The sequence below is a fragment of the Pomacea canaliculata genome, linkage group LG9 (genome assembly GCF_003073045.1).
Source record: "Pomacea canaliculata isolate SZHN2017 linkage group LG9, ASM307304v1, whole genome shotgun sequence".
NCBI lineage: Eukaryota > Metazoa > Mollusca > Gastropoda > Architaenioglossa > Ampullariidae > Pomacea > Pomacea canaliculata.
In genome coordinates, this window is record NC_037598.1 from 19,042,040 (window position 1) to 19,068,296 (window position 26,257).

Consider the following 26,257-nt stretch of genomic DNA (forward strand, 5'->3'; position numbering starts at 1 on the left):
TAACCGAGCATGTAATCTGGACTCCATATTACAGAATGGTAAACTGTGATTACTTGTAACTTGAACTGTAGTGCTTGACCCTTTTTTTATTATAAACTACTTGGTCAGTTATGACCTATCTGTGGACCATAACTGACTATATGTCATATTTTGAAATCAAATTTGGCATGCAAAGTTTGTGATGAAAATGTTATTAGATCTGTTGCAAAACTGACTTGCACAGTTCATGTCTGATATTGAGCAGATACTGATATAAACTATACATTTCTTCTGCAATGGCATTCAGTAGTACACTAATGTTTAAACATGGGGAAATTATTATTTGCTTTTCAGCCTAACTTTAAAAGTGTGCAGTTATTAACCCAGAGGATTGTTAATTAAATTATTATAGTAAAATGTTTTAAATGGAAACAAATAACAGTTATTTTTAATGTATCATTATAAAAAATATCCTGACAAGGTCCGTTTCACTCAGCACAGATTTTGTATGGTCTCCTTTCTTTATTTTTAGAACAAAATCTCTTTTACCCACATAGCTTGAAGAGCAAACAATTCCAAGAGCATTCGTTTAAGATATTTTTAGTTCTGTTTTAGAAGCTCAAAACAAGAAAGCAGCCATATACTTAATGCTTTATTTACAAGCATCAGGAGTGATGACTTCTTAACAGTCCAGTTGGCAGACTTGCTTATGCTAGCAAGTTACAAAAAAAAACAACCTTCCATCTTTATACTAAACGATTCCAGTTTTAAGGTTTTTGTAATAAAGTGGGTTATATGTTCTTTGAGAATGTTGAGGGATTGAGAAGGTGACAAGATAGCTGTTTACAATGATCTTTATATTCTTTAATTCTTTTAAAGCAAAACATATTGGTTTTGCACTGTTTCCTATAAAATCATGAGGGGAAAACAGTTATTAACACAAACCAGCTGGTCGGCAAGTGTTTTGATGTTATTGTTATTAGCAAATAAGTCTGCATTTTGACAAAATAGCCGTGCCCGCCAAACAGTTTGGTAGGATAGTCAAGGCCTGAAAACAATCTGGGATGATAATCTAGGCCAAAAATGTTCAACGAGATAGTCCAGGCCTGAAAACAGTTTGGCATGAAGAACGCTAAACAAAGTATATTTTCAGTACTGTCAGATTTCTCCTTACTAGTGGAATAGCACAAACAATTGCTGAAGACAGGCATTTTCAGGGTTAACCCTTGTGAAGTAAGACCAAAAGGGTGATGGAAAGGGGACACTTTATTAAAAATAAATACTGTTTAATGGTGAATGATTGCTTGCAGGAAGCTTTTATGTTTGAGTTCAGATGCTCCTGTCAGCTGCTTGCACACATGGTAGTCTGTGCATCTGGAGCAACAGTTTACTGTATACATACCCATCATCACGCAATAAACTGCCTATTGCTTCAATATCGTTCATTACTCTTGTCATCATTCACTGCTTGTTGTAGCATAAGGAATGTGGTTTATATCCTTGACTCAATGCTGTGGTTGTATCATCTAGCCACCAATTAAGGCAGAAAACAGTGATTCTGTGACAGTGATTCTGTGACCTCTACACTTGCATTCCAGAAAGTTACCCCATATCCCATATGTTAAAGGTGACATTAGAAGTTGGTTTTTTACAGACCTGAAGTCGATTTTTACTTACTTGCAGCCTAGTATATTAATATATTTTAAAACTGGTGTGCTTTTATGATAGGAAATCTTTCCCCCAAATAATGCTGCAAACAGTCCTGGTGTATTTCTCCAGGAAAAAAAGTGTTCTCCATAGAATTTATTTGTATTATTATTCTTTTAGATAGAAATGTAATAGTAATTATATCTTCAAGTCATTATTACTATGTTACATTACATGACATCCATAGGGCAGTTTTCTTAAAGCATGCTTGAGTGCATTGAGTGCAGTAGTTTTTTACATGGAAAACTGACACTTGGCATCCGAGTCAAAGCAGAATGCAGGCAACAAAAGACAACTGACATGCGAGAGTTTTTTACCTTTGCCTGTGTCTTTGGCTGTTTCATCCTGCCATAGCATTTCATTGACAGCAACTGCAGACTGCCTTGTTTTTGAAAACCTAGGACCTTGGAGTTCAATCAGAAACAGTCACTCAGAGCTGTTCTGGGTGGAGAGGGGCATTTCATGCTTGCACGAAGAAGCACACCACACCTGGTTTCTTCCATTCTGTTTAAAGTGGCTTTTAGTATTTGAAAATACATTTACTGAAGAACATGGGACTTCTGTTTGTATTTATGAAATGTTGGCTCAGTATTCACTCAGTCCTGCTATAAGAATTTTTTTTTAATGGTTGTTCTGTGTTTTGTGACCTTAAGGTCACTGGGGAGTGGGGTGTTAGAGAACTTAGTTTTCTCAGTCATCGTTTTGTAAGGGTGGTGCCCATTGCTCCCCCTTGTGGCCTTATTGTCCCTAAACCTCTGAGGAGTTAAAGCCATTCCACAGCTGGGAGAAGTACAACAGTGTACACATCTGAGTTTGGACACAGTTGCTTGCTTTTCCTACATGCATAGATTTCAATATATGTATTTCTGCATAAAATTTTCCTGCTTTTCAATACAGTAATTCCTCCCTAGAACAGCTGTGAGCAGAAAATTGTAAGCCCAGTCCTTGGTCAGCAGGAAATACTCATTCTCTGAAGAAACTGACATTTCAGTAAGTCAAGATTGGGATAATGGAAGGGGATACAAATTCTACAAGTACATATGTATGTTATTGTACACTGATAGTGAGATGGTTCCAAACCATTTTTGTATTGTCTCTTGTTTTTTGACTCAACTTTTTATGCTTATATATATTACACCCTACCAAAGATAGCATGAAAAATCATAACAAGTGGAAACATGCACACCTATTATTATAGTGGTCATCTTTAGATGAAGAATCAAGCGCAGGTTTAAAGGACATAAACACTTATTATTTTAGATCTTTCGAGTGAGAAACATAATAAATAAATTTTGGCAACATCTGACATACTGCCACAGCTACCAATTATTGTAATCTTCACACAATATACAAGCAAAAAAGTTTGTTCTATGTGAGCATTGGCACATTACAACCTCACTTCTTTCTATCTGAATAACTGTTGAAATGTTCACTTGCCAGAATGTATTGTAAATTTGAGAAGTAGACTTAATATGTGCTGAAGCAAAGAGGAATCTTTACTGTCAAGGAAATGAGGAGTGGCAGAGAAAGTTGTCCAGATGTCATAGTGGAAAAGCTGAAATATAAAACTGATGCTTTTTCATCCCTTTTGACCTGTAAGGAGTAACTCTCATAAAAATGTGTTCATTAAGTTAGGATTTTTTGGTTTTGGTGGGGTGAAGGTGGGGGCTATTCCATAGATGTTGGTACTCTTGTAAAAAATAGAAGGTGTTTCTTGCCCTGTGTCAATATATATCCCGAGCAGTAATAGAAATTACTGTAACAAGTATAATGTTGTTACTTGAAATTCTCAGCCCTATTACGTTTCTCCCACTTGTAAAACAAGTTGCTCTTTTTAAAAAATAAAAAGTAAGAATTGTCACCATTTAAAATATTTTTTTTTAAATCAAATTTAAAGGAATACTTTTGCCTCACCTCAGGACTGTCAAAACGATATATTTTAACTTTGATAGTCTTAATCATATGCCATTTCCAATACACTACTGTTAGAAAAAATTTTAGAGGTTTGGTCATCAGCCCAAAAAGTAATATTGACATAGTATGATTATTCTTATTACTAATCCCTTTGTAAATTAGAAAAGAAAATGTTCACCACATACTCAAATAACATATTTAACATAACAACAAGACTAAATGATTGAATTATGTCTCGTACAAAATTTCACTTTCATGTTTGTGGTTGTCACATATGTAACACGGCCATGTTCAGCGATTGATGGCGGACCTGCGATACCCAGATCGCAGGCGGGTGCAGCTTTCCAACAGGCCAACGCTAGTCTAGCCACTATCCCACGTCACGCTGCTAGTGAGCGGAGATAGGTCCAGAAGTGGTCCTCAGGTATTAAGCATGGTGAAGCCTGATGCTGCTGTGATCCGGGATTTGTTGAGAGCTGCTGGTGATGATGTAGAAAATAGAACTGCAGCGCACTGTTCTGTAATGCTATGTGTACCTTCCCTGTCCTTTTTTTTTTTTTTAATGTGAAGACCCTGTGCAGCCTGGTGGTGTCACATGACCTGTGCCTAAAACTGCATATGCTAATATTCCCTAAACAGATGCTTTTCTTATGCAGAGCACCTCTTTATCTTGCTTACTGACTAGTAACTGCTGATATATAAATAGAGTAGTTGTAATTTTGGTTAGCAGTCTTTTTGCAGGTTGCTTATATAAAGAAAAGTGTATGTATGTGTGTGAATATGTTCTGATTATTGGTGCAGATGTGTCTTTAATGTGTATATGGGAAGGGAGGCAGAATGGGGGCTAATGCCATTTTAATAAATATGTAATCATTATTGGTGTGAATATATTACTAGTATGTTTCTGTGTGCATGCATGTGTGAGAGAGAGTGGAATGAATGCATTTTAAGTATGTGTTTGCTAGCGGCATGAATGTATTATGCATGGGTATTAGTGTGAGATGAATGCTTCCGTTTTATTATATATTTGTATGAATGTTTTGTTAGTGTACATGAGTGGTGTGTGTTTTAATTTAAATGTATAGTGGTTATTGGTGAGAGTATTACCAGTATGTTTGTGCACGCACACATGTGCATTAAGTTACCAGCTCATAAGAAAAGCATTGTTTATATCCACAAAAAGCAAATTTAATTCAGTTTGGAATTCTTCTCCTGTATCCAGTGTGTAGACAGGTTTTTTTTTTTTTTTTTTTTTTTTTTGGCAGTGAGGAAATTATAATTGTCATGCAAGTGTAATGGTACATGTACTTACAGGAATAAGAGTAATTGTACTTAATATTCATACACCTGCCTTGACTTACTCAGTGGTTTTTGTGTACACTTACCTGCTTGACTGACCACGCAGCTCAGTAGAAATTTAGTTATTTCAAGAGGTATTCCACTGAAAATTTTTAGCAAGAAGCTGTCATTAGTGTCTTCGGAACTCTTCATTTTAGATGCACTGTTACTGTGATCATTGTAAACACATCTTTTATATGTACATGCATGTGAACAAATACTTAACACCTACAACAGATAGATCATCTTTCCATCATACTATTTTCAAATCTTTACTTTACCTTTTTCCTTTTTTATTCTCTTTTTCATAAATACCATAGCAAATAGTACATTCACAAAAACTATCCAGTTTATAAAGTGTCTAATTGTCCCAGTGACATTTTAAACTGAATTTTCACTGCCATGAGCACACACATGCACACAAATATTTAATGTCTAGATGAATAACACAGTGTTGTGAGTCTGCATGAGTATTAGTTTAGGGTTCAGAAAAGACTTGGTACAGCAAAAGCTGCAGTGCTCAATATCACTTCCTATTTCCACAAGATAAATCCACTAGTTATTAAATGTTCGTAAACACTTCACCACAAGTTGATATCTGTAGCATTGGCAAAGGAAAGGTTGCAAAGGGAATTCATTAATGATAAAAACCATAATAATCATTACCGATACATGCTAAAAAAGGAGACCTTACAAAAGATCTTGGAAACTTCAGATAAAAACTGTCTTCAGTAGCTCCTGATTATCAACACCCAAAAACTTGTGTAGTGTCTACACAGTCTTGTGTATTGTCCGCACAGTCATCTTCTGGGTGAATGTGTTTAGCACAGCTAGTGAATTGTTACAATCTGTAACATTGTGCAAGCAGTCCTTAAAAGCTACCTTCTCTCTTCCTTTCCCAATTTGTTTTTTGTTGCTTTTTTTTTTGTCTTGGGCAATTGAAAATTGTGTTGGCATCATTTTAATGTAATGGTTTACTGTGGATTGTTATTTAGCTTTAACATTGGTTGATATTTATTTCATTGAGAATTCAAGGGAAATTGAGTCCCTCCCGGTAAATTTATTGTATGCAAATTTTACACATCGCCTCTGCTAAATTTGTGTCTATTGTATAAGATTCTAAGATGCAGGAAAGATCTATTTCAAACTGTCAACACTGGGTGAGACAGTGGTTTAATAATGTACCAGTTAGCATCAGTCATATTTTCATGCAACAAGCCATCCACAAAATTGCCTTTTAGCACTACTACTCTCTATGGCTATAAAAATACATAGTGATAAATAATGATGTCTTTTTCTTGGACAACAACAAATATTTTTCTTCCTCAGTTTCAAAGTTAAATAAGGCAGTTTGGTGGTGGAAAATAAATGACAAACTAAAGCATTAACTGGAATTTAAAACAAGAGCTTTCAATATATTCTGGCTAGAGTTGAGACAGTAGGGACCAGATTCTTTTGCATGTGGTCTGTCAAGACAGGTTCTCTTCTGCATGATTAGATTATGTCATAATAGATGCTTTTGAATGCTAAGCTTGAATACTATAACACCTTTTAGTACGCTTCTTTGGCGTGAAGTGTTTCAAACTAAAACAACTTTAATGGGTTTTTCCCACCATAGTTTTATCATGGTTGCGCGCACGTTGTGTGCACTGATCTGCCTTGTGTTTGGTTTTCTCAGAAATCTCATTTCATTGTGGATTAGTAAAAAATGTTTTGCATGATTTTTAGGTTCATATTTGCATATTGCAGGCTTTTGGTTTCATATTCCCCAACCTCACTGATGAAACCACTTTCAAGGCCACATGAAGAAATTAATGAAAATAAGAGTGGTAGCATGCAAACACAAACAATGCATCTGTACTTTAGAGAGAAAGATTGTTTTTAGTCATGTGCCATGCTTTGCTGAATCAGATTTTCCCAGTCTAAAGAAAACAAAGTTGTCTTTCGTTGTGATCTTTGTTTAGCAAATAGAACTTTGACAAGTCAAAGGCATAGGTGTAGTCTGTGGTAAGTGAAGTTCAACTGAGTTGTATTTCAATGCCAATTTTCAGTCTGACAAAACTGAGTAGTCAGAAGACATGTAACCTGATAGTGACTTCTTTTTTTTTTTTTTTTTAATTGTAGCTGGAAAAAAAAAATTCAGATCTCTGCAAATGCTTACATGTGCACGCAAGTGAACAAGCACAAACCAATCAACATTTTCAAGGAATTATTATGTCCCATAATCCCCTAAAAACACGTTCACTTGAAAAAAATTTGAGCTTAGCCTAAACTAGCAAAAGCCATTAATGTTTGCTCTTTTAAGTACTTTTTGATGGGGTCACATTGTGACACTTGTGTGAAAGCTCAAAGACAAGTCAAAAGGAGCTTGTAAATGTATTAAGAGAATATACTTTCATAAATACATCTGGTTATGGACAGAATTATTAGAAAGTCTGAGTTTATTTTTCTTGTTCAGTAAATCATGAATGTGTACATGCACTACACATCAGGACCACACATCACTATATACTTTACATACACTACAAGTCAAGGCCACATTTCATAGGGAAAATTTTGAAGATGGTGCCAGTAATTCATTAGTAATTTCTAGTGGATTGTCATATTTGTTAAGTCATTGCTCACAAACTTCAACACTTCTTTGTTATTCCTCATTGAACTTTACTAACAAGCAAAATGGTAGCATGAACAATCAGACTCCTGTTTAAACCTGTAGTCACTCAGTCTAGGTGGTGAATGCACAGCTGCAAATTCATGCATGTTCATCCATTTGAAAACAAGGATTCATCCCAAAGTTTGTTCATGAAACAACAGTTATTTTTTAGAATAGTGTAAAAAGGACAATTTCTTTCTTTAATTTGAATTTTTTTTTTTTTAAACATGAATAGATAAACCTGAAGATATAAGATGCTACTGAATACTTTTGTAAAACATTGCCAGTTGTAGATGGCTGATACAATACTAAAGAGGGGTTCACCTATTATTATTACTACTACTACATATTGTAAATAAACTGTCCATGCACACACACACACAAGCTGAAAGATTCATAATTTTTATCCTTAAACATTTATATATAAATATGTACAAATTAAGAGTGTGATGCATACCTGTACCATGAACAACGTGTGGGAGTGAGAATTTTGTAAATAAACTAAAAGTTTCTAGAGGCATTTGTGTAACAAAAACAGCAGGAAAGTGGGGACGCCAGTTTTGTACACCTCTTTAAGGGTGGTTTTCTGTTTTGCAGGTGAAACAAGTACGTGTGATACACCTAGTGTAGAACTCCCACCTCCTTCAGCACCAGCTCCCCTCTCTGACCCACAAAACTCCTCCACTGTCATTTCCCACAATTCCATGCTGTCATCTTTTCCTCTTGGCATCAACAACTCTATTGTACATAAACTGACTGCTTCTGGTGATGTTAATACACTTCGCTTCCTTGTGCTTGAAAACGATGCTGATGTCAACATGCCTCTGAAAGACGGAACCACACTTATTCACACCGCTGTTGAGAACAATCAAGGAGGTGAGAGTTGCCATTGACATTTTGGGTTTGGCTTTAATCCCCAAGGTCCAAAATATAAACAAAAAAACTTCAAAAATGTATGCAAAGGTCTAGTGGAGTGCAAGTTTTTTATGACTGGGTAAAGTGCAAAATACTGTTTCCCCAAATTTGGATGAAATCCTTCTAGATACCTATCAAACATTCTTACACACATGAAGAGGTCAACAATATTGTCAGGATTGTACATAGAAACAGGAAATCTTAAGCCAATGGAGGAGATGGAATTACATGCTGATTAGGCATATCTGTGTACAAACATTATGTCACAAGGGTGTTCTTTTGGTACACGTCTGTAAGCATGTATCTCAAGAATTTAAGATAGTGGGGGCATTCAAGATTTGGGAGGAAATGAGCTTTACTGTCATTAAAAGAAAATAGTATCTGGCCATTCGATATTTTAAAAAAAAAAGGAGTCGCCTGCTGAGAACAGTAGTGCCTTACTCCAAAATGCTTTCTATTCTATTCAGACCTTAAATCTTTATCCCTGCGTCCCTTCCATTTGTCACAACAATCATTTCAGTCCTGTTTTGGAATGACCATCAGCTGCCCGATACTCTCCTTAAAAGCGTCCACGATCTGAAATAACCTTTCTTTCACGGTCGTGTGGGTGCATGTTCACAGATTGTTTGCAGCTATTGCTTGACAGTAATGGTAACGCAAGTGCCCCAAGAGAGGACCATATAACACCATTGCACATTGCTGCTGCCAAAGGTCATATAGGGTGAGTATCTTCTTTCTCTACAACAATACACAGCTGCAGCAGCTGTTAACAGTTTCTTACAAATCTAGGTTTAAATGCTCTAACAGATAAATGCAGAATAATAAAAATATGAATGGTAATTTCACACATGGAGAAATTCATAAATTTACAATTTTATTAAATAAATGAAGTAAACATTTATTCAGACTTAACAAGATGTATTTTAAATGTATAGGCCTAATCTAAGCATGCATATGCAAATATTTGCACACATAGTCTTTTATTATGTGCACATGTATTATGTAATGCAAACTAATAAAGAAAGATCTCAAAAACATAAAATGTGTCTGTGCCATTTTAATTATTGCAACTATGGGTGAGTTGCCTTCTTTTGGCATTATATTTATTACTATTTGTGACTCAATAAAGGGTTGGAAAACACGTTATGATCCTGTTGCTTTTTGGTTAGGACAAGTGGGTACAGGTCCCATAACCTTGTGGCTAGGATAAAGGGGCACAGGTACTGTAGCTTTGTAGCTGCGGGCAGGGGAAGGGAGGGACTTTTTAAGAGACGGAGCTTTTTCTGTGGTAGACACAGGTCATTCTTGTGATCATACACCTGTGACCTTAATAGCCCCAGCTAAACTGAGAATAGGAGGAAGTCACTGTATCTACAGTAGAGTTGTGCTTATGATATACGTAAAATCCCATTTTTCTGTGCAGTAGACTTAGTTTTTAGTTTTATGCTTATGTAATTTTCTGTTTGTTACAGTTTTATCTGTATGGGTTTGTCTTTTGGGTTTTTTTTTGTACTTTATCTCCCTGTCTAAATGGTTTTTATTCTTTACTGGAACTGGCTGCATTGTTTTATACACTTCCTGTACTTCACTGTGCCCTGCTGTGCACACAAGGAACATGCTGTCTCTTTATAAGAATTAGTGGTAGAGAGATAAAAATGCATTTACAATCTTACATGTATTTACATTTCTAAATCATTAATGTCTTATATGCATTTAAAGTACACATTTCTAAGTGACTCATGCCTTATCGTGCACGTTAGGTGCTTGCAGATGCTTCTGGAAAAAGGTGTTACAGTCAACACTGTCACACAGGCAGGTGATACACCCTTACACTTAGCAGTGAGACGAGGGGATTTTCATAGCTGTAAACTATTGTTGGACTATGGTGCTTGATATCTGTCTACCAAATGCAGTAAGTATTGTACTTGACAGAATATCATTGATTGTTTTTTTTTTTTCATTCCAGTCTCTGAGTTGACCGGTAACTGCTTATCACTCTTATATATATTTTTTTTAACCGATAACTTTGTCAGATATTTGCTCAGGTTGACTTGTTTAATAGATAAAATCATTCATCATTTGTTTGTAACATAGACTTGTAACAGACTGAATCAAGTCATTTTAAAAAAATGTGGCCTGACTGAACGCTCATTTTAGTGTTATTCTATGAAGGCTCATTATATTATATCACAGAGTAAATGGAGTTACTACTTTTTGGGTTTTTTAATTAAATAGGCTGGAATGACCCCACTTCATTCATCAGTTATCAGTGATCGACCTGATATACTGGAACTGCTTCTGAAACAGTTGACAACAGATGAAAATGTCAGACGCTCATTGCTTTTAGCCAATGAAAAAGAAGGAAGATCTCTTATCCACTTGGCTGCAAGCCTGTGTACAGAGGTGATGTTCTTACCCACAGCTGAAATATTTTGTCCCGAGAAATGAAAGTAAGGTACCCACTTGTCAGACCTACATTTGTGAACAGTAAGGTGCAACCCAGATTGAGTTTTTTTTATAATAATTTAAGTGATGCAATACCATTTGATCATTTCCTACCAACCATTCTGTAAGCGAAATTCATATAGCATTTTGCTATTTTTAATGACAGAGTACATATTTTTGTGAGATAGTTTTTTAATTCATTGTCCATTGACTATGTTGCATGGAGCATTTTCACCACCTTAAGTGTATATTGGTTGATTTTCTAGAAATGCCTTAGCCTACTGCTGGAGTGTGCATCCCTGGATCTGGACATTACAGATCTCCATGGTCACTCAGTGTATCAGGCAGCCTCTAAAGCATGCAAAGATTTTCTTGACCTACATGGTGAGCAGTCTTACGTTTTCAGTGTCACTTTTTTGTGAATGTAGAGAAAGACTGTGAAAAGATCCATGGTAAGATCATGGTAGGTCACAAGGTTTCAAATGTATTACTGATTACTGATCTGTTTTTTCATCTTAAACTTAAACTTGTTGTGAAGAAAGTTTTGAAGTTATTGGTGACTCCACAGTTTTCCAAATATTCCTGTGTAGACCAGGAGAGGAGTAGGCAGGTAACCCTTCTGGTTGAGCTGAAAACACAGCTAGAGGGTGCTACTGTCAGCTGCACACGCATTGGCACCATCGAGATTACACCGTCTACATCATGGAGTCATCTGGAAATCCAGCTGCAGACGACACTTGCAGACTTTTTGTCGCAGCTAGATCGAGGTCTGCGTACTCGCCGCCTGGCTCGTATGGAGACAGAATCGAAGCAGCGATGATGGAAGCATTTTCACTCTAGGACTCAGCATGCAACACATCAAGTACTTTGAGATGGGTAAGGCTCATGAGGGTCTCAGGTTTTACATAATGGTTATGCCTCACTGAGCAGGCATGTATTGTACATATTTACAGACCAGTCATTGACAGACAGAAGTCCTTCACTTGCTTCATTCATAGAAATTACAGAACAGCTCATGTGCACAAGTTCCAAATTATTATGTTTTAAACATTATAGTTGTATAGGCTTTAATAGTCCTAGTGAACATAGAGTTGTAAACATATATGGCTGGTCTTGATGTTTTCTGATAACCCACACTTAGTAACTCCTCATCTCAAGGAACCATTTTTGATTTGAAGATGTATGAATTTTCTGAAAGGCTGAATGAAGATATGGCTCCGACAGTCCCTGATTTTGGGAATGCATATAGCCTAGTGGCTAGAGTAATAGCATCTGAATCTGCAAGATCATGCTCTAACTAGTTTGATACTTGTGTGATGCTCCCCCCATTTGACCCAGCTGGAGTAGGTATCTGACTCCATAGAGGGTTGGGATGATAAGGCCATTAGGGGGAGGAGGTTGGTGCCACTCTCACAAAAGCTGGCTTCAAGTAACTCCTTCAATACCTTACTCCCCCTGCAACTGTAAGATCATTGGACAGCCTTTATCTTTACCTTCAGACAAAAGGAAGAAAGATTTCTCTGGTCCAGACAGACTGGAACCTGTAATAGTAGCACCGGCACAAATAACTGCACTTATTTTCCTTCAGAATCAGAATGATGACCTTGTAAATAAACAATCTTGGCTTTGTGAGGTTGAATGTTCAGGACAGTTTAAATCTTTGTCTTTAGTTGTTGTTGACTAATGTAATTTACTGATTTCTCTTTTCAGGATTTTATCGTTGGAGTCCATGTATGCAGACAGAAAAACAGCCTTTCAGCATAGCCAGCAACAACAATGACAAGAAAGCTGCCATTATAATTGATGGTTGGTTGTTCTGTCAGTTTTGGTCCTATTTATGTTATTTTTTGTTTAGCACTTCTTTAGCACTTCTTGTGTCCTTAGCTGCTTTTCATTTTTAGAGGGCAGGGTATATGTAAAGGTCACAAAGGTTTCACAATTTCATCTTATGATTACACTTGGTCACCAGGGTCAGAGCCAACATTGTTTTATTTGGTGCGTTATATGTTACTTCAGGACAATGCAGTGGAAAATATTAATCGAATCTAAATCACATGAAATGTCATTATTTTCTGCTTATTGGTGCACATTTGTTTCTTCAGACACAAATAACCTGTGTGAACTGATTGCCTTTGACATTCTGCACCCTGTGCCCATCCTTCATAGCTACCTTCGCTTGGTGAGCTAGTCTTAGCAGTCTAACACACGTGTAATGCCTCTGTTTAAGCATTATTTAAAATGATAAAATAAGTAAATGGGGGATTTGGCTTTTTGTCACAGATATGTCTTATGTTGGAACTTCTTTCAGTTTTTGTTATAAGGGTTTTTTTTAAAAGTTTTTCTATTTGTCTTTACTTAGTAAATAATGATTTGTGAATAGAAATATTCTGTGTGCTAAATTTTGACTGTAGTTTACCTTTGCAGCTGTCCCAGTATAAAAGTGCAGTGTTCTACGGACCAGTCCACAGTGGCAAGTCTTACCTAGTCCAGCGCCTTGCTCAGTGTCTTGCTGTGAGTGTTGATGAAATATTGGGCAGTTTGCGGATTCTGCCAAGAGCAGTCTCAAATTCGTAGTCATGGAGCTCTATGGCTTCGAGCTGACCTTGTTCATGTTTGCTTACCTACATTTATAAATATATCTTTTATAAATATATTGTAAGGTGAACTGTTCAAGTACTCAGTAATCTGGCTTATACTCTGTAGTGTTTGTTTTCTCTTAAATTTACTCAATCGTGTATTCAAAAACACAAATGGACTCCATCATTTGCTTTCAGCTATGTATTTGGTTGATCAGCTAATAGGCTGTTCATTCTAACATTGATGTTTACCTTTCTGCTATTTCACTCAACTGATTCAGACTGAAGAGAAGGGCTTTGGTCGAAAACCAGCCATTTTTAAGATGTCACTTACAAACAAGACCAGTCATGAAGATCTTTTGGCTTTCTTGAAGCAGAAAGGTATTATGTCTTCTTTTTATGCTTTCAGTAATGAATTCTTTTGGATAAACATTGTTTCAATCAGTTTTGCCCTGTCATGGTTTCTTAATTCATAACCTAAACCTAAAAATATGACTTTGTTTAACTGAAAAACCTACCCAAAGATTTAGTTTTTAGATTTTATGCACTGTATGCTTTTGTCAGCACTTCTTTTTAGCAAGGAACATTTGTCATTGCTCTTACTGGTGAAAAGCAAACCTGACTGCAGAATGACTAGCAGTAGCTGGTAGTAGTAGTCCAGTAGTAGATGGTAATTTCCAAAATTTGAGCCAAAAAATATGTTCGGCTTACAAATACAAAGACACAAGATGCGAAGGTCAAGGCCTTATTTCTGTCACAAATGTTGGCTCGATGATTGGGCAGTGTCTCATTGGAAAATTAGCATTTGCCTTAATAGTGGTAACAAAAGTATGCATAAAAGTCTACCTACATGTCTTTTTCTTAAAACAAAAAAAAAAAAGGTGCAAGGCAATTTAGTAACAAATAATAGTTGTATGTTCTGCTTTATGCTTGGTTTCATGTTTGGGGTGAGCCTTTAACCACAAGGTCGCCTTGTGACATGGTGAGAGCATTGTCATGCAATTATCATAAATAGAGAGCAAGTCAAGGAGTGCTAAGCAGTTGCATACAAGATAAACATCCTAAATGGCTTACAGGCTGCTTGCTGCCAGTGGAGCAGCAAACACCTATGTCACCAATCCTTTTGCTGGAAGATTTGGAGCTCGTGAGCATGGCCACCTTTTTTGGGGAATTACTAGATCCTCTGTTACAACGAGGCATGCAATATGCCTTTTCTCTCACAGGTATTGCAATATATTCTTCCTGTTAACATTTAATATGGAGTGGAAGATAATTTGAACAGACTAAGTTTAGTTCATAACGAGATGCTACTTCCCAAAAACCTTGACCAAATAACTTCCCTTTGACCATCACAATGTTCGCATTTCAAACGAGGTCAAATATTGGCTGAGGCCTTTGTGGCACCTTTTGATATTTATGTTCAATATTGTGCATTAGATGTAAAAATAATGAAGCTATGTGTATTGCATGTGAGAAGTACAATTTTTCATTCTGTGGTCTGCACATCCATAATTATTAAATTTGTTTCCCATTTTCAGAAGACTCAAAAGCAGGTCAGCTATACTATTTTCCAGAATCCTTTTACCTGCTTGGGACTCTGAATAGGACAAGGTAAAGTCAGTAGAAATAGGTGGATTTTAGCTTCATCTTCAAATAAACATACCTAACCAGTATACCTTGCAAAGTCATGTACTCTTTAAGCCTATTCCCTATATCACTGGTTCTCAGAAATAGTTCCTTCCACCACTAGTCATATCCCCTCGTTATTTTATTGTAACTGGTTTAAGTACATCTGGTTCACAAAATAATAATACAATCGTTTCCTTCTATTCATCAGGTCCACAGGGATTGATTTGTCCATTCAACAACGTTTTCGATGGGTTCAGTTTCGACACGATGCAGAGCCACTGCGCAATCTTCTGGCACGCCACTTCCTGCGGCGTTTGTACCATCTTGGGGATGGGAAGCTCCCAGCTTTTGATGATCCATTGCTGCAGGCAACAGAATGGATCATCTGTGTGTGGCAGCGGCTTAACGACAGCCTGGGAAAGTTAGGTCTACCTAACGTTGCTCTTGGACCTTGCTGCTTTTTTAAGTGTCCAGTGGAAAAACGAAATCCAAAAGTCATTTTGCAGTAAGTTTATTTCAGATGATGAAAAAGATTGCTGAGTTTTGCGGGCTTTTTTATGACCTGAAACTGCTAAGTCTGTTGATATCTTAATTAGCAAACTACAGCCAGAAAGATTTTTTTTTAATCTGCAACACAATTCAAAACTCAGTTTACACTACCATATGATGGCTATCAGCTTATACTGGCCCTTTGTTATGCTACAATGTAAAAGACTCAATATTTAGATGTATATAGTCACTTTTCACGTGTTAAGAAAAATTTGCGAAGTCAAGGTAAAAGAACTACCATACAGTTTGTTTATTTTTTAAGGTTTGGTTTTGGTTATCTGTTTCATTAATATTTTTACATTGTGGCATTCAAGATGATGCTTAAAGTGGTCTGCTTGTGTATCTGGGAGAAGTAGCTTAGTGGTTAGTGCACTTTACAAAGTCTAGGAGCTATGGGAGCAATGACTTTGAAGTGGGTTCTTGAAGAAAAAATTTTCTAGCATTTGAATTAAATTTAGCAAATATTTTCTTTGTAACAGATGGGTGCAGGATCTGTGGAACTCAGAAGTTGTGCCTCAGGTTCGTGAGGCTGTGAAGAAGGGAACTGGTAGTGAGACACAGGGACAGCAGAAGGTAGCCAACACAGCCCTCTACGTTCTGATGCAACGTTCAATCGTCCTGGGCTGTCCTCTGTCTGGTGCAGGTCTCTGGTGACCCATTTTTATTGTAACAACTAAACTAAAATACATAGTATGCATATTAGCCTAATGGTGGTAGTAATTGTGCTGTTTTCTTATATTTGTATTATGTTTGTATCATCTAGTTCAAACTGTCAGGTATGAGTTACTGACAGACAACATGCTCAAAACATCAGTTACAGAATATCAGCTATACTGGTAGCATACTGTAGGGTAATCTGTTTTGCTGTCTGTCCCGTAATGCAATGCTTACATTCAGTAAAAACCATTCTATCCACAGAAATAGAAGGCCAGGGTGTCAGAAGTGAATGGTTATGGTAGATGTCAGTTTGGTTCAGCATTCTATCGATAGCTTTCTTGATGAGGGTGGTCAAGATAGCCATGAAGATCATTGGCCTTTCATAAAGTGACCTATACACCAGGGCTGTGAGGTTAAACGCTGTCAGTATTATCACAGACCCCTCTTGCCACTACATCATTATTTCCATGCTTTCCTCCGGCTGTAGATGGAAACAACTGGTTGCCAAGAAGAGTGCTTTTGTCAAATCCTTTGTACCAACTGTAACATCACTCTTGAACAGGGCTAACAAATATAATTAGTGTGTATGCGTGCACCTCTGATGATTATTTCTAGAGGGAATTTAAAAGTGTGTGTAGTAAGAGTGGGTGTGTGGGGTGCAACTCTATGTTTAGCTTTTATTGCTTGCAAGCTTGTAAACAGACATAGACAAGATGTATTGTATAAATCAGTGTCAATTGTGTTTGGCATTGGAAAATTTCTTCTGTCTACATTTGCAACAACTTAGTGTTTATTTTTTTCCAGAAAAGGAGGCTTACCTGCAAGGCTTTACTGGCAGCAATGAACTTGACCTTCCCTTCAGGGGAGACAAATAAACAAAAGAACCTCAGGAGGCACAACTGCAGTTCAGCTGGCAGGCCGCCGAGTCAGGCATACTAACTGTAGTACAGAAGATTCCTCCTCCCCACCTTTGCAGATGGACACACAGCAGAATGTAGAGGGCTCTCCTTCTGTTGTTACCGCCCCGTCACAGAATGGAACAGATAGGTGCAGATCATTTGCTTGCATGTGGATACATGTTTGTTGGGGCAGGAAGGGGACTTTTGGTTTTCTTTTGGTTTGGGGGGAGGGTTGTTTGTGTTATTTTCAAACGACACTGCAGTGGTAGTTGGAATAATAAAGACCAAACATTCATCAGCATCTTCAGACATTAAGCAAACACGTGTTTCTATAAAGTTAAAAAAACAGCTAATCTTCCAGTAGTAGGAATGGACATTAGTGACCATCTGCTTATCTGCCATACAGATTAAATTTTATGACATAAAAATTATGTGACTATTGCAGCACTCAAAGACTGATTTTCATGTCAGGCACAAGAACTAGATAAAGTGTAAAGGTTTTATTACAGCTTAAGATTTGTTTGTTGTTATTGTGTTGTTTTTTTTACACAATTATGCATAATTATTTGTTGCTTTCACAGACTGGATTGTTTGTTTACAGACAGGAATTTGGAAGACCTTTTGAATTTTTTACTGGAACCAACATTAAGCATCGCAGTCTGTCTGAATCAAGTGTGAACAAAACTCTAGAGTTACTAGATGACCTGGACAGACAACAGGGAAAGCACAATCAGTTTCAGCAGACAAAACAACAGATACTACAAAATACAGACTCGTTCACCACTTCATCACATCAGGCAAAGGTGCCCAAGCTGGAGATGAGATCCTCTCGAATTCTCTCCCTTTCCAACTCATTCAAAACACTGTCAAGAAATAACAGTGGTGATGACATTGGTTGCTGTGATGAACAAGGTCAAGCAGTAAAAGTCAATCCTTTGCACGTACCAGTGCGACCTGGGGCAGGGCAACATCTACATCATCACAACAAACACCACGCCCACAAGAAGTCACGGTCATCAGAAAACATCTCCCCAAGTGGACTGTTTGCTGGGGGCATGCATCAATCTGTAAATCCTTTCTCGTTCTCACTCAGCACACCAAAATCAAGTTTAACATCTTTTAAATTTTTTGAGAAGCCTTCTCCTCTTTTATCATCCCAGACATCATTATCATCACCAGAAGCATCATCATTATCATCCACAGCCTCTGCTATGTCACTTTTACAGTCTTTAGCACCAGCTTTTTCTTCAGCTTCACCTTCAGCTTCAACATATGACGCCAAGGGTTCAGCAGGTTCATCTTTTGTGATCAACTCCGAAAATCAGTCCCACACTTCCCCAGTCATTGGTACACAGTCAGAATTTGCTGAGACAATGAACGCCAGTCAAGTCCCAAGTAGACCAAGAGGTGATTTGGTAATAGAAGGCTGCACTAGGGAAGCCACAGAATCTTGATAAGGTCTCAGCAGGAACTGTTTTCTGAATTCGTCCTTCGGAGTATGAAATGTGAAAGACTGTTAAAAATCTTGTGCACTTCAAAATTGGAGTTGTATTTTGCTGATGGAGACTGTATGAAGCATTCTGTGATGCCATTGCTGCATGTGAACAAGGAGAGTCTTCAAGTTTTACCAGAGTGCAACATTTTTTGTCCTTAATATGTGGGTTTATTTTAATTCCTCGTCGGTAACAGAGGTCAGGTCTGTGGCATTGTAGTTTACCATTGCAGCTAATAAACAGGCTTCCAGCTGTTTAATTGGCTGTAATCTTGACAAAATAAATGTAATCATTCTTTCCTAAAATTTTTGTCACAATTTTGCCTCTTTCAGTGCACAGGTGAGAGTATAAAAATGTTAAAGCACAAACTTGTAAAATACCTGGACCTTGCAAACATTGTTTTGGGGATTGTTTCTTTCTATGTCACGCTCTGTAGTACCAATATGGGAGACCTATATTGGTGTGGATGTTGCTTTGGGCTTCTGAAAATGACTTCCTAGGTTATGACCGGCCGTCCATGTCATATCGGTCTTTTTTAATTGTCAAAGTTTTTTGTGGGTGTGCTTTGGCAGTTTGTGGTCAGAGGCAGTTCATTTGTTTAGTCAAATGGAGACAGTAGTGATGACATAGGTTTATTTAGTCTAGTGGAGAGTGGACTGAAAACAGGTTTGTTTATTAGACCTGTGGAAGCTACACTGAGAGACATAAGTTTTAGGTTGACACCTATTCCCTATTTTTGAAAGCCTGGATTTAGGGTCTGTTTTCATTGGCCTTAACCTTGTGGGCAGGCTTATATTTGTATTCTTGAAATATATTTTTATGTACATCCTTATTGTGACATTTTGTAAATTATTCTGCCTTCAGATAGAAACTATTGTTCACATGCAACTTAACCTGGGACAGTGAAAGAACTATTACTAGCATCCTGTTAACACTGGGAAACTGAGAGGGATTACAAGGAGCTAGATCAGTGAATCTCTTTTTTAAGACAAAGAAACTGTTTATTTTTTGGTTCATGTTGTTATTCTTCGGTTATGTAAATATGATCATCGTCTGCCCATATCAGTCTCTGTAGATGCCAGAGGGCTTTTAAGATTTTATGTTTTATTTCCCAGCTGTTATAGTCTAAGGTGTTCTACGCATATTTAAATTTTTGTGTAAAGTTAAAGATACCTTTGGCTGAAGTACATAAGCATTCATGACTCCTTTCTCTTACATAAAGTTCAGAAGGTTGACAGCCTCCTCTGTAAATCTTTTTTGTTATGTATGGAAAAGGTTATGACTCATACAACCCAGCTCAGGATATTTTTGACACTATACACTAATACAGCTGTTTGAAAAAATGGATACACCCTTGATTATTTTGAGCACTTTAGTACAGTTGTTTGCCATGCACACACCCTGTGTTCATATGGATTGTTATCTTTTTGTTTATAACTAGAATTAATGGCCTCTATATATATGTATATGAAGCCTTCATGACATTTTATTTTCTGGTGCCTGATTTGTTATTGTAATATCAATTGCGCCAGAGATTCCAAATGGCTTTGTTTTGCTTACCTGAGAAGACAGGACTTTATGGCCAGAAAATTTACTCCAGGAAAAAAAATTTTTTTTCCTTTGTCTGTATAAAGTGGGCGATAAGTCTGAGAATAGGTGACATGCATACGTGTCTGCATGACTGATGTGATGCGAAAGTTTTTTAAAGACATTTTCTTATGCACAAAGGTGAGATCAGTTTTCTTTTTGAATATGACTAGATGTGCACAAATAAAATCGTCTGTGATTGGAATTTGGTAATTAGTGAATGAAAGTAAATAACTAAAGCAAAATTATAAGTCACTGTGATACCTGTCAAGAGATCTGAAAACATTTTATGAAGACAGTTAAAAAACAGACAAATCTCTTTTTTTCATATCTTAAATTCTGTATGTAGAAATGTATGCATTCATTTGCAGACTTGCCTGATTCATGTTTTGTGATCTTACGAAATAGAGCACCACAATGATGAAGTAAAAATAGCATGCAGTCTTTTTATTTTGAATATGTAAGCCCACTCAGTCACTTTCCTCCCCCAGCCCCCAACTCGGTTGTTGTAAGCTACAGCAAAGATAACTATGTTTGGGACTAAAATGGTCAGTTCAATCAAGTCAATCATTCGAAGTGAAAGTAGAGATGAAAGACTCTTGGACAGAATGAAAGGATCTTGAAAGAATGCGTGTATTTTAATTTAAATCAGGTGTTTTTGTTGGGAAAAATCATTTTGTGTATACTTTGTTGATGGTTGGGCAGACTGTTTTAGCTGCATAAAGAAGTTACTTTTGTTTGTATGTTAAGATTTTCACCTTTGTGAAATATCCACTTTAGTGGATTTTTACACTGTGCAAAGATTGTGATTTATTTCAGGGAGGCTGGTCTTGTTCATGTTGATACATCAGGGAAACATACCCAAATGGTTACTTTGTTAAAGCTATGTGTTCAGACAGCATATGTGGAAAAGTAAACAACTTCAAAGATAAATTTTTGCCAGCAGTATATATTGTATTCATTAACATTTATTACTATCTTATAAATGAAACAGAGTGAGGTGAGTGCGCTTTTGTCTGTTGCTCGGATTAGACTCTGTGCAAATCCACAGTTTGCCCAGTCCTCCCAGATTTGACAGGAACTTTTTTTTCACCTCTGTAAGGTCTTAAGCTATATTTGGTTGATGCATGATGCTACACGGCACATTTATTTTCTTTTCTGTGGAATTGCTGTAGGCTTCAAATAATGAACGAAAAATATCTGCTATGCAGAACCCAAGTGCGTTATGCTACTACTACGCAGGCCAAACAAGCAAAGTAATTTGATAGCAGAACTCACTGAATCTCACTGAAGGTATCATGGAAATTTGAGAAAATGTCAATGAGACAGAATGAGAAAGCAAAAGGATGTGGGGGATCAGAAGCAAGGGGGAGGGAGCAAGGACATCTTGTGGCAGCAGCTTACCTCCCACCCCTTCACTAGACGCTTGTAACGCCGTGGTTTTTTAATTTTTTTATATCTCCTATCGGTATTAGTGAAGTTAACTTGCATTGTAAAAATAAATTATACTGAGATCAAGCATTCTTTTATCTTGCTAATTTTGCTAGCAAATCTTCAAAAAATTAAATGAAGAGACTTCTTTTCACCTTCCAAGTCCTCCCTAGCTGGCTAAGGAGGGTGTGCGAACTTACCTTTTTTCATCTCAAGGCCATCACAAGTAAAAGAAGTGTGGTTGTAAGGGGTCTCTCACCTCACCATCGTTGATCTGTTGTATGTGAATGAACATTGTGTTGACAGTCACTTGAAATGCTGGGTAACCTGCCTGGTTAAAAATAAAATCGGAGCTGTTTTGGGTTGTTTTTTTTGGCATGTAAACATTACATACTGCTTTCTTTAATGAATCCCTCTCCTACACTTTTTACTGGAATCAGAGCTAGACAAAAGCATAAGATTTTTGAGGAAAATCTTCATCAACAATTTGAATAAGGATGATGTCAAGTGTTCATGTTGGAACCTTCAGAATATTATGTGCATTTCTGACTATACTTGTGAACATAAATTAGATTATCGTGGTGCAATCAGGTAATTTTTCTTGGATTTTTGGGGGTGATAAAGACATTGAGAATAAACTGTTATGGTAAATTACAGTTGACTACTGTTTGAATGATGTGCTTGGTTCTTATGTTTGACACATTTAATTGCTTTTAGTAAAGGTATAATTAATGTTTTGAAATATCATATCAGAACTGAAAAACAGACACATACTTCAGCACACAGGTAAAGTTTGATCAGACCAGGTTTGCATCTTATGATTATGACAAGCCCATTTCAGCTGATTTGTGCTGCGGCTTCACACTGTTTGGGCTTGAAATTGTTAGTGAAATGTGTTACCCAAGGCATATATATATGGAAATGTATTGCGCAGTGGCAATATTTTGTGTATTATGTTAACATGATGCAGATTTTTGCTACACTTGTATTTTTCGATGTAAATACTAACCAAAAGTGTGTGTTTAAATGGTTTTAAATAAAATTATGGAAGCAAACAAATTTTTGAAGATGCCATCTTTCTGCCCATCACTGTAAAAACAAACTAGTAAAAGAAGAAATGGACAGCTTTAAAGTCTCTAGCAGCTGATTTGAACAAATGTGATGAACAAGGACCTTTTTTTATTGCCCCTATAAGAATGTAAATCGGTATAAATTATAAAGGCATCTGTAAGCATGTGTTTCATGAAAAGCTACAGCTAATGTTGTATAGAAGGCAGACGTTAATGTGTTCTAGAAAAATAACTTCACGTCAGATGTGCTTGAACAGAAACCAGAAGCTAAAGTTGCAGACAAAGTCCTTCAGAACTTTGCATTCCTGGTGTCAGTGCAAGTGTTGTTCTCGCCCAGAATAGCTGCTATTTTTAAGGATAAAGGGAAAGGAATTCCTGGAGCACTTAGTGAAAGGGAAATCAGTCAATTCCAGTCATGTTAATTATTAAAGGAACTTGTAAAGGCCACAGCTACATGGAGTGACGCTCTGTGTGGTGACCATTCATGGCAAAATGTATGCACCAGCATCAAAGCATTTAAAAATGGGGTTTTGTTTAGATGTTTAGACTTTTTTTTTTAAGAAACTAGCTGTTGTCATCTTCAAAATCCTTTCTTGTTTTGAAGAATGTGTGCACGCATATTCGTAAGGGCATGCAATGATGTGTGTACGCTGGATGTTGACTAGTATTTCTGGCTGTTGACTTTTTTCTGTGGACCAACTTCTTAAAGGATTTTAAAGAGACAGCTTATTTTTTTATTTTACCCTTTTGTTAAATAGCTTTGAGTTGTGCGTCTGTTTTAACAGATAAAAAGGACTGAAAGCGTGAATTAACCTAATTTTGACGAAGTCAATGTTTATCTGACATGAGTGTGAAATGAACTGTGTAGAAGCTTATTCTACTTGTTTTGTCATCTTAAAATGATTAATCCAGAAGTTATTCCATATGTTTACGTTATAAGTAGATGTTAAAGTCAGTTTTTCTGATAAGTGAAGCAAATTGTAAAATAATGTTTTGATGGGAATTCTTTAATTTTTGATAAGCTTGCCTTCCACCATCACTTGTTTGTGTGTGTGAATGAGAGAGAGATCATGTTTATGTGTGTAGACGTCTGTGCATGCTGGTTTAAGTAGCATTATCAGTGTGCACAAGTAAAACCAGGAATCAGTTTATCCATTTCTGTCTGGTTACATTTTCCTTTTTTCAAACCATTGGTATTTGACTCTGCTAATTCCCATCCATGTACAGAAACAATATAAGCAAGAATAAGACAGTTGAATCTGAATGTTATTTTGTTTGCTGAGAGATTATTTCACCTCCACAGTTTTAATGGCTTCGTGTAAAGTTGGGGAGTGACAAAGAGACAGCACTTGCTCATCTTGAAAAAAAGAGTCGATGTTTTATTCAGCAGAGAGTGGTGATGAAGGGACTGAGATCTTTTCCGTCAGTATAGTTTGACTTGTGGTAGGTAGTTTTCAGCCATCCAAAATCACATTGTTGATTTGTCACAATCTTCAGTCGTCTATAGTCATGGAGATTTGTACCAAGGGAACTCTTCTTGCTGCATCCAAGAATTTGCAATCAAGACACAGTAGAAGTAGTTTAGAATAAGTTAAACTACTTAGAAAGCATGCAAGGAGTCAGGAGTTTATCTGGCATTTGGACAAAGGTCTTTGTAGTGGGTCATTCACTCTGCAGCATGTCTGTAATCCTTTTACCTTTTAGAAGTAGTGTTAGTAATCGTAAGTAGCCTTCGGCAGAAAGACAAGTTACAAACATAAAATTCAAGTTGCAGGCGGAGAGCCACTGTTGGAGAGTGTGTTTGTTTTGCTTGGTTGTGATTTGTGCCAGCAATATAGACAACCATTTAAACGCCAGCTTTTCATGGAGAATTTTTCCTCAGAATGCATGATGGCTGTCAGTATTTTGCAATAAAACTGTTATCATCTAAGATCTCGAGATTGTTTTGTTTTTTGGTCACCTGTGACTTGAGCGTTTCCGTTATTAGACAGTTCTACCTAATGTAATGAAGTATTGTTTGCCAATTTTCATTGTCTGCCTGTCATCCTGCAACATGTCCCTGGAGGGTGATGGTCTTCCTTCTTTGTTTCAATGCTGACTAGCGAGCGTCTGTCTAACCCTCGGTTGTGTATGGCTAATGGAGTATCAGGGGAGGTGGGGTGTTGAACTGTCGCAGTGGAGAATACAGAGGACAAAACCATTTACCGTAGTTTGATGAACGGATGGCCCCACCTTGGCACTACACCATGTGACACAGGGTACAGCATCGCTGGCATCTTGTCTTTAAAGCTGTCGTGTCTTCTCGGACATAATGACCACTGATTTCTGGACTGAACGCATTAGTTATTGGAATATAGAGGGCTTCTGACTGTGGTCACCAGCAATCACAGGTCGTCATGTTCAGGCTTGGGAAAGGAAAATGGAGCCTATGACACTCGATGCTACTTTACCCCCGGAAATAGCGGGTACAAGAACCGAGAACAGCACATGGATGATAGTGACGGTGATAACGAAGCCCGGAACCAGGCTCTCGAAAAATGATAACCGATAAGTCGACAATTCTTGTTGGCATGTCGATCTTTTCCTCTGTCCCTTTTGTTGACCTTTTTATTTTGTCCCCTTTGTTAGCTCGCTTTTTTGTGGACTAGAGGCAGCTTCCATGCGTGAAACCAGCTGCTGCCATGTAAAGAATCAGTGTTCATAGGACGTGGATGTCCGTCAGGTTATGTTCACAACCCACATCTACCCGTACCACGGGACCTGTGTCCGCTGCATGCTGGGACTGAAGCCAGAATCAGCTTGACACCGTGTCCAGCGATCATTTTGTCGCAAAGGAACCTGGGCAGATGCAAGAAAACTCAAAATTTTTCAGAGCGAAATAAATGTGAGAAGTGCGGGCCATCATTGTCTTCACAGTCTTCCACTCGGGGTATCAAGTACGTTCTTACCTCCAGACAAATGCAGGTGAAGTAATTGGTGTAGAGCAAGTGTGTATGAATGATAATAAATATTTCCATGTCGGCAGCAAGCTGAATGCTCTTTGACATAAACAATAGGCTTAACAATATGTCACACAGGCATTTACAGAAAGATGTTCACTCAGGCACAGACATGCCCAAAGAGTGGAAGGTGAACAGATTCTTGAGAACTTGAAGTATTCCCGGTAAAGTGGTTTTACGGTCAGACAAATAAATGCAAAATTTGTCAAACCTAAGAATTCATAACGACTTTGCCCTCTGATTTCTCCTTTCTCTCCTTTTTTATTTGCCGAGTAAGCTTTTATCGACTTGCAGATTTAACAGTGATGATCGATGATGATTAAACATGGACATGGGCACGAGATAAAACACGACATACGATGAGTTCGTCTCGTGCGTGTGTGGGAGGTGTGTGTGTGTGTGTGTGTGTGTGTGTG

The 26,257-nt window shown here is 37.3% G+C and overlaps 2 protein-coding genes across 5 annotated transcripts in view; both read left to right on the forward strand.

The window, feature by feature from the left end:
• The window catches only part of LOC112571564 (CTTNBP2 N-terminal-like protein), a 25,094-nt gene extending 13,293 nt beyond the window's left edge, over nt 1-11,801 (forward strand). Inside the window, exons 8-13 of one of the 4 annotated variants that reach the window (XM_025250633.1) lie at nt 8,189-8,467; nt 9,128-9,227; nt 10,267-10,418; nt 10,742-10,909; nt 11,218-11,335; nt 11,542-11,801. In XM_025250633.1, the coding sequence (XP_025106418.1) occupies nt 8,189-8,467; nt 9,128-9,227; nt 10,267-10,399 (512 nt within the window). In that variant the 3' untranslated portion in view covers nt 10,400-10,418; nt 10,742-10,909; nt 11,218-11,335; nt 11,542-11,801. Of the gene's footprint in view, nt 1-3,895; nt 7,469-8,188; nt 8,468-9,127; nt 9,228-10,266; nt 10,419-10,741; nt 10,910-11,217; nt 11,336-11,541 lie in introns of those variants that run through there. The other 3 variants (XM_025250634.1, XM_025250636.1, XM_025250635.1) reach the window with 3 other exon arrangements.
• LOC112572223 (cortactin-binding protein 2-like) lies at nt 10,748-24,772 on the forward strand. Its single transcript, XM_025251796.1, has 13 exons — nt 10,748-10,909; nt 11,218-11,335; nt 11,542-11,742; nt 12,662-12,757; nt 13,054-13,130; nt 13,376-13,462; nt 13,809-13,908; nt 14,604-14,750; nt 15,066-15,138; nt 15,365-15,661; nt 16,185-16,278; nt 17,225-17,409; nt 17,863-24,772. The coding sequence occupies exons 1-13, from the start codon at nt 10,748-10,750 to the stop codon at nt 18,713-18,715; spliced, it is 2,490 nt and encodes an 829-aa protein (XP_025107581.1). The 3' UTR covers nt 18,716-24,772.
• Nucleotides 24,773-26,257: the final 1,485 nt, after the last annotated feature.

What these genes read in the sequence shown, in the direction of transcription:
- LOC112572223 (XM_025251796.1), top strand. Translation starts at nt 10,748, where the DNA reads ATGACCCCACTTCATTCATCAGTTATCAGTGATCGACCTGATATACTG. An exon ending in AATCCAAAAGTCATTTTGCA is followed by an intron (nt 15,662 to 16,184) that starts GTAAGTTTATTT and finishes TCTTTGTAACAG; the next exon opens with ATGGGTGCAGGATCTGTGGA. An exon ending in TCACAGAATGGAACAGATAG is followed by an intron (nt 17,410 to 17,862) that starts GTGCAGATCATT and finishes GTTTGTTTACAG; the next exon opens with ACAGGAATTTGGAAGACCTT.